The sequence below is a fragment of the Sarcophilus harrisii genome, chromosome 1, assembly GCF_902635505.1.
Source record: "Sarcophilus harrisii chromosome 1, mSarHar1.11, whole genome shotgun sequence".
Lineage (NCBI taxonomy): Eukaryota > Metazoa > Chordata > Mammalia > Dasyuromorphia > Dasyuridae > Sarcophilus > Sarcophilus harrisii.
In genome coordinates this window covers 707,380,645-707,392,030 of record NC_045426.1, presented here as the reverse complement: position 1 = coordinate 707,392,030, position 11,386 = coordinate 707,380,645, and the positions used below count along the sequence as shown (strand labels likewise).

Sequence of the window (11,386 nt, the reverse complement as noted above, 5' to 3'; positions counted from 1 at the left end):
GCTGGCCGGGCTTGGGCCCTGCAGTGAGCAGGCGGATGGGAGGATGGAGCTTCACCTCCAGCTCCCAGGTGCACCCGGTAGATTCCCCCGCCTGCCCCTCCCTGCCAGGGCTTAATATAATCTCTTCAATGTCCAGCACATTTCCTCCCAGAGGCCTCTGGGGGCCATTATGCTGAGATGGGGAAAAAGCCCAACGTCTCAGAGCTTGGGTGGCCAAGGGGGCAGCAGGAGGGGGAGCCGCCCCCTTCCCTCCCTGGGGAGGAGAGGGAGTCAGCCCCGCCCCAGAAGGCCCCGAGGCCTGAGGGAAAAGCCTGAATCCACACCCAGGTGGGAGCCCCCTTCCATGGACAGGGTGGGGATGCGGGGGCAGAGACCTCTCCTCTCCTAAGCAAGGGGCCTGGGCGGCTGGAAGGCCCCGAGAAGCCTGGGGGGTCCCACCCCCTCTAGTTACCCAGCGGCAAAGAGCCCAGAGAGACGGGGCGCCCGAGGCACAGGCCCTGGGGCAGGATTCAAATTCCCGGCTTGTTCCTTCCAAGTTTGGCTCTTGACCCGCTGCTCCCCCTGGCGGCCGCAGGGGGACTCGCAGCCTCTGGAAGAGGCCAGAAATGGAATTAAATTCTGGCTTTTAACACCCGCTGCAGGCGCCTCCAGGAAGCCCTGGAGCATCCCTCAGACTCGGCTTATTTGTTTGTAATAATAGGGTGTCTGGAACACGTGGGTCACGGCAGCTCAGCCAGTCACTGTGCTCTAAGGCTCCCCAGCTCGGACCCTGGATGCCCGGAGACCCCACAGGGTGATCCCTTGTTGGTGTTTGAGGCTGAGAAAGGTCAACGGTCAACTTCAGTGTCAGCTTTCAACTGCAGGAGAGAGGGATGAAGGAGGGAGGGAGGGAGGGAGGAGGGGAAGGAGGGAGTGGAGAGGGAGGGAGGAAAGGAGGGAAGGGAAGGAGGGGGGAAGGAAAAGCAGAAGGGAGGGAGGGGAAAGAGGAAAGAAGAAAGGGAGAGAAGAAAGGAAGGGAGGAGGGAAGGGAGAAAGAAGGAGGGAGGGAGGAAAGGAGGGAAGGGAGAGGGGGTAAGGAAGAAGGGAGTAGGGAGGGAGGGAAGGTGGAGATCAGGATCTGGGACAGCGCCCTCTCCCGGAGACCAGGCTGACCTCGGTGCTTTGGCTGACCCACGCTCCTCCATCGCTCTTGCTGAAGCTTCCCGGTTCTCGTCAGGAGAGGGATCTGTTCTGGAACAAGGAGCCCTGTGCCGATCAATGCAAGCAAGATGCTTTGGGGTCTGGGCTGGGAGCCCACCAGTGTTGGGGAGCCTGGGGAGAGGGCAGAGGAGACTCGAGGTCTGGGAAGCGAGCCCGGCCCCGGGAGCTGAGAGTCCGGGAGGGGAATAAGCCGCCAACAGCTACAACTGGCGCGCCAGCCCCGTGCTGAGGCCGTGGGAGAGCCCAGTACTCAAAGAAGGGAGTCTCTGAGATAAGACTGGGAAAGCTGGGGCAGACCTTGGCAAAGCTTAGGAGGCCTTGAATGCCAGGAAGAAAAATCTGGCAGCAATAAGGAGCCGTTGTTGATTTTTGAGAGAGGGAGGATATCACCGCATCCTCTCCCCTCCAAATCAGTCCCCGATGCCCTAGAACTTAGCACAGTGTCTGTTACATAGTAAACACTTGCATATAAATACGGCCAAAAAAATAACCACAGCCAGTGTTGGAGGAGGGGTGGAATGGCGCACTGATACATTGTCAGTGGCGCACTGATACATTGTCGGTGGAGCTGAAATATCTCTCTGCTATTTAGAAACAAAGTTGGAATTATGTAAATAAACACAAATATCCATGTCCTGTGCCCCAAGGGAGCCACTGATAGCGGCCCTTTCTGTGATAGCTAAGGATGGGAAACAAAGGGGATGCCTACAAATGGGGGATGACGGAACAAAGGGTGGTACCCAATGGAGTGTGACTGTGAGAAATACAGAAAAGCCTGAAAGGTCCCCGTGATCCCACGCAGAGTGAAATCCCCAGCACCCCAGGACACACGGGCAAACCCGGCTCGGCAGGGCAGCAGGTGCCAGGCAGTACCACTGCAGGCGCCAAGCCTCAGCTCAGAAGCAGCTGGGAAGCTCCGATTACGGGCTTCCCGACCGGCCGTCTGCACCTCCGCTCGGGTTACGGGCGGCCCCACGGGCCCCATCTCCGGTTGGCGGGCACCGGCACGAGCTCCCGGGTCTTCTGCGGGGGTCTGGGGGGAGTCCGAGAGATTGGCTTCCTGCCCCATCACAAGGGGGGCAGAAGGCCCCTGGTCTGGCTGGGCCTGGCAGGCCGGGCCTCTGGCTCAGGATCCCAAGCAGGGATTCTCTGGCATTCTCCCCTGGTCTGCCAGCATTGCTCAGGGCTCTGCCCAGGAGGGGCCCAGAGGAGGCTCCCGGCCCTCAAGGACACCTGCAGAGGGGCCCAGAGGAGGCGCCCGGCCCCCATGGACACCCACAGAGGGGCCCTCCTGGCCAGGGGGCTGCGAGAGCCCGCTGTCCCACGGCCTTGTCCTCCAACAAGCAACTCCCTCTCCAGCTCAGAGTGAGCCAGTCTCAGACTTCAGACTCCATGTCCTTCACACACCCCTGGAGGCCCAAGAGGACTCAGCCACCTCAAAGATGCACTCACTCACACACCCCCACTGGAGACTTCCCAGCACCCCCACTTTTTATACAGTGCTGATGGCCACTGGAGGCGGCAAAAAGACATGAGAGGCCGGACACGGCGGCTTTCTAAGGCATCGATTGTGCTTCATGCTGTCTCTCACATCACTACTTCTCTTCCCTGTCTCTCTGTCCTTCCCTCCCTCCCTCTCTCTCTGTCGCTTTGTCTATCTCTCTTCTGTCCCTTTCTCTTTGTCTCTTTCTCTCCTTGTCTCTGATGCTGCGTATCTTTCAGTCTTTTTATCTTTGTTCCTTTCTCTTTGTCTCTTTCTGCTTCTGTCTCTGACTCTGTCTTTGTTTCAATCTTTTCATCTGTTCCTGTCTCTGACTTTCTGTTTCAGTCTCTTTATCTCTGTCCCCTGTGTCTCTTCTCTGTCTCTGTGTCCTCTGCTGGTCTCTGTCTCTGTCCTCTCTCTCTCCCCCTGGCTCCCCCGTTTCTCTCTCATCTTTCCTGCCTTCTTCTCCCTCGGTCTCTCCCTGACTTTCTGTTGGTCCCTGCTTCTCCCTCTGTCTTTTCCCATCTTTCGATTCCCGCTTCTCCCTCGGCCTCTCTTCTCAGGTTCTGGCCTCCCCTTGGTGCTGTAGCTCTCCCAGGCTTCCTGGTCTCCTCGCCCCATCCTCCATCTCCGTCTAGCTGCCCTTTACTTCCCTGGGTCACTTTTCCTGCACACCTGCCCTCCACATCCTTCCTACTCTTTCTCTAGCTCTTCTCTCCAGGCTCCCCTCCCCGGGGTTCTGCCCCTGTCACCTCCCTCTGCCTGTCCCCCGCCTCCTGCTTCTGATCCCCGTCTCCTGCCTCTGGCTTCTCCCCTGGTATCTCTCTCAGGATAACCATGGGCGAGCCTCAGTTTCACATAAAATGGACAGCAACGCCCGCAATGCCTCCCTCACAGACCTGGATGATCCAAATCCAGGAGCATTTCTGGAGTTGCTGCTGTCCGCCAGAAACTGGGCTCCTGCTACAGAGACCAAAGTGGGCAGTGAAAAGCACTCTAGCTCTGGAGTGGGAACTCCACCACTCTCTCTCCCCACTTTGCTTCTTCCTCTCTATCTCTTCCTGTTGTTTCTCTTTCTCTCATTTCCCTCTGTCTCTGTCTTTCTCTGTCCTCTCTGTCTCTATCTCTTTCTACCTGTCATCTCTCTGACTCTGTCTCTCATCTCTTTCTCTGTATCTCTGTTTCTGTCCTCTCTGTCTCTGTCTCCATCTCCCTCTTCCTCATGGTCTGTCCATCTCTCCTTCTCCTCTTCCTCCTTTAAATCTCCAATCTGTGTGGTTTAAAACTAATCACTTGACCTCACTGGACCTCAGTTTCCTTCTCTGTAAAATGAGGAGATTTTGCTCCAGAACCGTATTCCTAAGAAATCATCCCGGCCCTTAAGAAGCCGACGTTCTAACGGGGGAGATAGAACGTCCCCACGGAAGCCCGGCTGTCGGCTGGGGGATGGGGGCACCTGGCAGCTGCCCCGGGAATTAGGAAAGCCTGCCATGTAAGCGATCCTCCAAGTCTGGCTCCATTTCATGTTCTTCGGGGTCCACCAGGCTCACCAGAGCGTCTGCTCTCCATGCCTTCAGCAGACTGGAAGCTCCCTGAGGGCAGGAGGCCGGTTCCCTTTTGTCCTGGGACCCCCATTGCTTACCACACTGTTGTCACTCAGTTGGGGCAGATTCTGTAACCCCATTTGGGGTTTTCCTGGCAAAGCTCCTGGAGGGCCTTGCCATGTCCTTTTCTGGCTCGTTATAGGTGAGGAAACTGGGATCAAATGACTTGCTCAAAGTCACACAGCTGGTAAGTACCTGAGGATGGACTTGAACTCATGAAGATGACTTTTCCAGTGTCCACCTAGCTGTCTTGGCGAGCACATAGTGGGAGCCTAATAAATGCTTGTTTGTGGCTTGCTAGATTATACTTCTCTCTCTAGTCATTCAGTAGAATGTAAGCCCCCTGAGGGCAGGGATTTATTTCATTTTTGTCTTGGTACTTCTATTGCCTAGCACACAGTAGGAGCTTGATAAATGCTTGTTTGTGGCTTGCTTGATTATACTTCTCTCTCTAGTCACATGTAAGCTTCTTGAGGGCAGAGACTGGTTTTATTTTTTGTATTCCCAGAGCCCAGCACAATGTCTAGCACACAGTGGTCCTAAATAAATTCTTATTGATTGGCTGATGGCCTTTGAACTGACCTTTTTTTTTTTTTGAGGTAGTTGGGGTTAAGTGACTTGCCCAGGGTCACACAGCTAGGAAGTGTTAATATGTCTGAGACCAGATTTGAACTTGGGTCCTCCTGACTTCAGGGCTGGTCTCTACCCACTGCACCACCCAGTTGCCCCTGAGCTGAGCTTTAAAGAAAACTAGAGACCGGAGGCAGAGAGGAGGAGGGATGGCGTTCCGGGGTCAGTGAGATGTGGCAGTAAGTGGCTCTGCAGACCGAGCCCTCTCTCCATCTCAGCCCTGATTAGTCAGACCGTGCAGGACTTGCCAGCTGGAGCCAGCCGGAAGCTGCCAGAGCACGTGCCAAGCTGAGCCCTCCGGATGCCATGTCGCCAGCGAGGAGCACCCTGGACTCTTCACTCGCCAAACCACTCAGTGTCCGAGGCCTGGGAACCCGGCCCTTTCCCCGAGCTCCTCGTCTCTAATCCCCCCCACTCTCTGCTTCCCATCCTCATTTACCATGGGGGGGGGCTTCTCTCTCATCCCTCCAATCAGCCTCACCCCATTACCAAAATATCCCTTTGGTGCAGACCCAGGCCCATCTCTCCTTAACTCAGAAAACTTTCCATGGCTCCCTACTGTCCTTGGATAAAGCTTAGACTCTTGCCTGGCATTCAGGGCCTTTTGCAATCACCCCGGCCTACCCTTGGCCTTGCTAAATAGTGTCTTCTTCCCGACTGACTCTTCAGCCTGCGCCACCTCGTCATTCCAGCCAAACAGGTCTACTCGCCTCCCCCGCCACCGTCCCGGCCCTCCCTCCCACTCGGGGCCCTTAGTCATGGCGCCCCCATTCCTGGACCGACTCTCCTCCCCCTCTTCCCCTGCTGGATTCCTCCCCAGATCTTAAAGGGTGATTCAAAGGGCAGATGTGGCAGGAGGCTTCCTTTCTGCCTCTGCTTGTCCATCTCTCCCGCTGTGTCTCTCCTCCTCCTCCTCCTCCTCCTCCTCCTTCTCCTCCTCCTCCTCCTCCTCCTTCTTCTCTTCCTTTTCCTCCTGTTCTCCTCCTCCTCCTTCTTCCTCTTTTTTTTCTTCTCCTTCTGCCTCTCCTCTCTCCTTCCTCCTCCTCCTTTCTCTTTTTCTTTCCTCTTTCTTCCTTCTCCCCCTTTCCCTGTCTCCCTCCCTCCCCTTTCCCCGTTCTCTCTCCCTCTCCTTTTTCTCTTTCCTTCTCTCCCCGGTTCCCAGCTCTGGTGCCGGACTCTCCGCTTCTGACTCCCGGCCCGGGTCTCCCCGCCCCGGCCCCTCCCCCGGCCCCTCCCCGGTCCCGGCTCCCGCCCCCGGGCCTCGGCAGCCGGCAGAGGGCGTCCCGGGCCGGGCCGGCCGCCGAGCCGCTGTTTGTGTCTCAGGCCGGCCGGGTGGGTCCAGATCTCGGCGTCCGGCGCTCGAACCGAGCGCCCCCCACCTCGCACGCCGCGTCCCCCCCCGCCCCCCCTCCCCGCGCTCTCCCGGCCGCGCCGCCGCGTCCCGCGCGCCCATGGCGGGCCCCGCGCTCCTGCGGCCGGGGCCGCCTCCGCCGCCGCCGCCGCCGCTGCTGCTGCTGCTGTCGGCGCTGCTGCCCCTCGGCCTGGGCCTGGGCCCGGGTGGCCCCGCGTGCGGGGCGCGGGTGGACGTGCGGCTGCGGCGGCCGCAGGCCAGCTACACTCTGCAGGGCGCCCTGCTGGGCGGGCCCCCGCGCCTCGCGCCGCCGCCCGGAGCCGGACTGCAGGGCCGCCTGGTGCTGGTGAGAGCCCGGGCCGCGGGGCGGGGCGGCCCCCTTCCTCCCGCTGACCCCTTCCCGGGGCGGGCGACAGGGCCCCGGCCCCGCCAGGAGGCTCCCCAGGGGCCCCGACCCGCAACATTGCCCCCCAGCCCCAGGCAGGAGTCCCAGCCCAGCCCCGGCCCCAGACCTGCTCTAGGGGGCCCCGCCCGCCCCTATGGGCGCCCACCCCCGTCTGAGGGACCCCCGCCCGCAGCTATGGGCCCTTGCCCCTGACTGAGGGACCCCCACCCCCTCCTATGGCGCCTGCCCCCAGGGAGCTCTCCTTTCCTTCCTGGCTCCAGCCCCTTTTCTGCCCAGCTGGAACCGGAGCTACCTGAGCCCCAACCGCCCACCACCGCAGTGGGCCCAGCCCAGGGGCCCGGCCCCTCCCGAAACCCCTCCCTCCCCTTCTCGGCCCTATCCCGGGCTGGCGGACCCTCCATCCTGTCCCGGGGATCCCGGCTTTCCCCGCCCCTCCTCCCCAACCGGCCGGGGCCCCACACAGGCCCTGGCCCGGGGGCGCCCCCCAAGCTAACCCCCACCCCCCACTGCACTGGGAGCGACCTCAAGGCCAGCTTGGGACACTGCAACCCCCTCCCCGCTGGGGACCCTTCTTTGCCCCCTCGAGCCCTTGGCCGGCAGTGCGCCCCTCTTACAGTGGGCGCCTCAAAAGTTGGTGGTGGGGCAGGCTCCGAACCCAGACCTGCTAGGGCACCCTGTACCCTGCCCGCTGCCAGCGCCCACCCAGGCATCCCTGCCCTGTATGCCACCAGCTCAGATCAGCCACCCCCGCCCCCAAACGCTGCCAGCCTAGACCCAAATACCCCCGCCCCCAAGCTGCTACCAGCCCAGCCCAGTCACCCCCCCCCCAAGCTGCAGCCAGTCTAGACCAGCCGCCCCCACCCCCAGCTTCAAGCCCCTGGGTCCCGGCAGATTCAGATACCTCAGACCCCCCCGGGGGGGGCTTCAGACCTTCAGCCCTCTGCCTCCTTGATACCCAGGCCCTAAACACATCCCAGACCCTCAGACTCCGAGCCCCCATCCTCCCTGGCCCCCTGACCTCCTGACCCCAATACCCCAGATTTGGGCCCCATATGGTGGGAAAATGCTGGCTTGGGGGCCTACAGACCTCACTGCCCCCTCTAAGCCGTGTGAGGCCTAAAGTAAGAGCTGGGATTTGGGAGCAGCAGTCCCCGCCCCAGCCCCCGACCCCGTCCCGATCGGGCGAGAAACCCCGCAGCTGCCGGCACTCCCCAGCCCGAGCCGCCTCTCACCCCCACCTCGGCCCTAGGTGGGAGACGAGGAGCCCCAGCTTCAGGCCGATGACGACTGGATCGGAGTGGTCCCCGTGGGTGAGGAGCAGGGGGAGGCCCAGGGAGCCGGCTCTGAGGAGTCCTTCACCTCCGCCGTGGTCAACAAGGTGATGGTACTGGGAGGTGGCGGGGGTGGGGGAGGGGAGAAAGTGGCCCTGGCAGAGAGCCCCTGGCCGGCCTGGGGAGGGCCCCCAGCTGCTCGGGGAGGACACTCAGAGGGCCCCCAGCCGCTTGGGGGAAGACTGCCCAGTGGATGAGAAGGGGCTGCCCCGTGCTCCCTGGGACCTCAGGGCCCCTTTTCCGCCCCCGTCCCGCCCCCACAGATGAAGCGCGCCCTGGTCCTGGGAGCTTCGGCCCTGCTCATTCTGGCCCTGAATCAGAATGCTGTCCGAGAGGTAGGCGGGCTTAGGCTGGGCCGGGGCACTGGTCAGACTGGGAGGACGCCCGGGGGGCCCAGCCACTGACCCCCTGTCCCTGCTCCCCGAGAAGCTGGATGTGTCCCAGGTCCTCTCCAAGCCGGTCATCGTGGTCCAGATGTCCGACAACGTCACCAAACTCCTGAGTGCCCTGCTGGGGTGAGTGGGCACCCAGGGCCGGGACCCACGAGTCTCCGGTCCCCACAGGCGGGTCTTGCCCGGCTCCCTTGGGATCCTTCTCCTACTTAAGACCTTGACCTCCTCATCTGTAAAATGGGCAGAGGGAGAGGAATGGGCCTGGCTGGGAAGGGCCCTTTGGGGAGGGGCCCGGCCCCGCCGCTGGACCCTGCGGCCTCTGAGGGGCCCCTCTGAACGCCGGCCCGTCTGCGGCTTTTCCCGGGCAGGGGCCTGCAGGCCACGGCCAAGATCACCTCTCAGGCCGTGCTGCTGGAGAACGTGGGCCTGACACTGACGCTGTGGTCCACCTGTGGCCTGTCGCGGGGAGGGCTCTACGGGGAGTGGCAGGGCGTGATCTGCCCCGGAGAGAGCGGCTCCAGAGTCCAGGTGTGTGGGGGCCTCTGGGGCCGGCCAACCCAGGCCCAGGCCGCCGCCTCCAGGGAGCCCTCCCGCATCTCCCTCTGGCTCTTAGCTCCTAGAGTGGACCCTCCCCAAGGGGCTCAGCCCTGACCCTGTGCCCTGCAGGCCCCAGTGTGGGCGTCAGAGACAGAGGGAGGGATGGGAGAGAAAGGAGGAAGGGAGGAAGGGAGAAGGACGGAGGGAAGAAGCATGGATGGAGAGAGGGAAGGATGGGGGCATGGTTAGAACACTCCTTGCCCCCCAGAAGCTTCTAGTATGAGGGGAGGAAGGGGCGAGAGCTGCCACACTCCCTATAACAGCTGTGGGGGGCGGGGCAGACCCTGGCGCACATGCGGCCCTCAGCCTCAGTCTCCCTGTCTCTTGTGGGTAATTAGACCCAGGCCTCCCAGGCCTGGCTTTGGACTCCTCAGAAACAAGGGCCCAGGCTAGGTTGGGGGGGGCAGGGCTTTGGGGGGGGGACTTTGTGTGACTTCTGTCCTGCAGGGATGGGGGTGCCCCATGCGGGCGGGGGTGGGCAGCACGTGTCTGGGACTGAGGGCCAAAGGAAGGCCCTGGTCAGTCGTTTAGTTAGGAAACAAAACAGCCCAAGTGAGGTGGGCGAGGTACTTCCTCCCAGCCCTGACACCCCCGTTCTAGGCCCCTCCCAGCCCCGACACCCTATTCTAGGCCCCTTCTAGCCCCGACACCCCCGTTCTGGGCCCCTCCAGCTCTGGCTCTGAGGCTCTGAGCTCAGAACCCCGGCCTAGGGAGGCTGTTTCAGCCACAGCCCCTGGTTCAGCCCCTCCCCTGGGCTCCCTCCCCCAGAAGTACCTGCAGAAGCTGTGGAACACCATCCTGCTGGTGGCCTTGCTCCTGTGCACCGGGCTTATCATCCAGGCCCGGAGGCAGGCCCGGCGGGGCCCAGCGGAACCCGAGCCCCAGGTGAGAGCCCCCTCCCCTCAGCCCCGCCCCCCCTCACAGCCCCTCCCTGCTGACCGGCCCCTCTCTACCCAGCTGGACTTCAGGCAGCACATCCTGCGGACGCTCTCGGCCCTAAAAACGCGGCGCTACCACCCGGGGCGCCCGCCCCGGGCCCATGTGCCCGACATCCAGACCTGCGCGATCTGCCTGGACCGGTTCCACAGAAACCAGGTGGGCCCCGGGAGGCGGGCGCACACGGACATGGACACACGAACTCTCTCCTCCTCTGCCTAATGGGGCCGATGCCCTGGCGACCCCAACCTCCCTTGGGAAGGCCCGATGGGCCAATGGGAGGCACGAGACCCTCTGAAACAGGCGCTGCCTCTGTGGTCGCCAGGAGCGGTGACAGCAGCTGGGGGTGGCCCAGGACGGGAAGCCCCAAGTTCAGATCTGGCCTCAGACCCTTCCTGGCCCTGTGGCCCTGTCTGCCTCAGTTTCCCCAACAGTAGAATGGGCAGCGTCCCAGCACCTCCTCCCAGGGCTGTTGAGGCATTTGTGAGGCGATAAGCACACAGTAAGCCTGGCGCACAGTAGGCACCATGTGAAGGCAGCCATCCCCAGTCTCAGAACCCACCGCCACAAGGGGCCTTGGAGAGGACGGGCCCTGGTGTAGGACTGCAGCCCTGCCCCGGCCCCTGCTGTAGCACAGCCCCCTCCCCCATCCCCTAGGAAGGCCAGGCACCGGGCCCAGCTTCAGCCCCCTGTCCCCCTGCAGTGTCTGAGGGTTCTGCCCTGCCTCCATGAGTTTCACCGGGAATGCGTGGACCCCTGGCTGCTCCTCCAGCAGACCTGCCCCCTCTGCAAGCACAACATCCTGGGTAAGGGCACCCGGGGGCAGATGCACCACTTGGGGGGGGAGGGGAGGTGGGCCGTGGGGAGGGCAAAGCCCCCTCCCCCCTCTGATGCCTGCTCTCCCCCCCCCATCCCCCAGGGAGCTCTTGGGCTGACAGCTAGCCCCGGCCCAGCCCCGGGGGGCTAGGTGGCTGACAATGCCATCTTGGAGCGCCCTGGCTCTCTGGGCCCCTGCGGCGGTCTCAGGGACTCCGTGGCTGCTCTGGAAGGTGACCCTCGGCCTTCATCCAGGAGCGGAGTGCCCATGCTGCATCGCCCACGGGGACAGCAGGGGGCGCCCCAGGCCTGGCTCCCCGCCTCTGAGGGGGACATGTGGGGGTCTCCGTGGGGCCTAGGCCGGCCTGGGGGGGGGCGGCCACCAGAGACGCTCAGGGACCCTCAGCAGCAGCCCTTGCTCCTCCCCGGGGCCTCGTTTCACACTAATTTATTAGGGTTACGCCTGGAAGGGCCGGAGGGTGGGCCCGGGCCCCCATACAGTGTATAACATTAAACCTGAGGCACTTGCAGACATGTCTAGTGTTTCTGTCCTGGAGGCCCATGAGTCTCTGCTCACTCCGGGCCAGCCTCCCTCCGGAGGGGGGCCACAGGGTCCAGGAGCCGGGACGGCGGAGGGAGC

General features: G+C 62.5%; 1 protein-coding gene across 1 annotated transcript; it reads left to right on the top strand.

Moving 5' to 3' along the window:
* Positions 1-6,368: 6,368 nt before the first annotated feature.
* RNF215 (ring finger protein 215) lies at positions 6,369-11,271 on the top strand. Its single transcript, XM_031948903.1, has 9 exons — positions 6,369-6,614; positions 7,924-8,052; positions 8,269-8,340; positions 8,435-8,520; positions 8,766-8,925; positions 9,763-9,879; positions 9,952-10,089; positions 10,634-10,736; positions 10,850-11,271. The coding sequence occupies exons 1-9, from the start codon at positions 6,369-6,371 to the stop codon at positions 10,870-10,872; spliced, it is 1,074 nt and encodes a 357-aa protein (XP_031804763.1). The 3' UTR covers positions 10,873-11,271.
* Positions 11,272-11,386: the final 115 nt, after the last annotated feature.

Excerpts from the sequence above, each read along its gene's own strand:
- RNF215 (XM_031948903.1), top strand. The coding sequence starts at position 6,369 with ATGGCGGGCCCCGCGCTCCTGCGGCCGGGGCCGCCTCCGCCGCCGCCG. Across the intron at positions 8,926-9,762 it reads AGAGCGGCTCCAGAGTCCAG|AAGTACCTGCAGAAGCTGTG; the intron begins GTGTGTGGGGGC and ends TCCCTCCCCCAG. Across the intron at positions 9,880-9,951 it reads CAGCGGAACCCGAGCCCCAG|CTGGACTTCAGGCAGCACAT; the intron begins GTGAGAGCCCCC and ends CTCTCTACCCAG.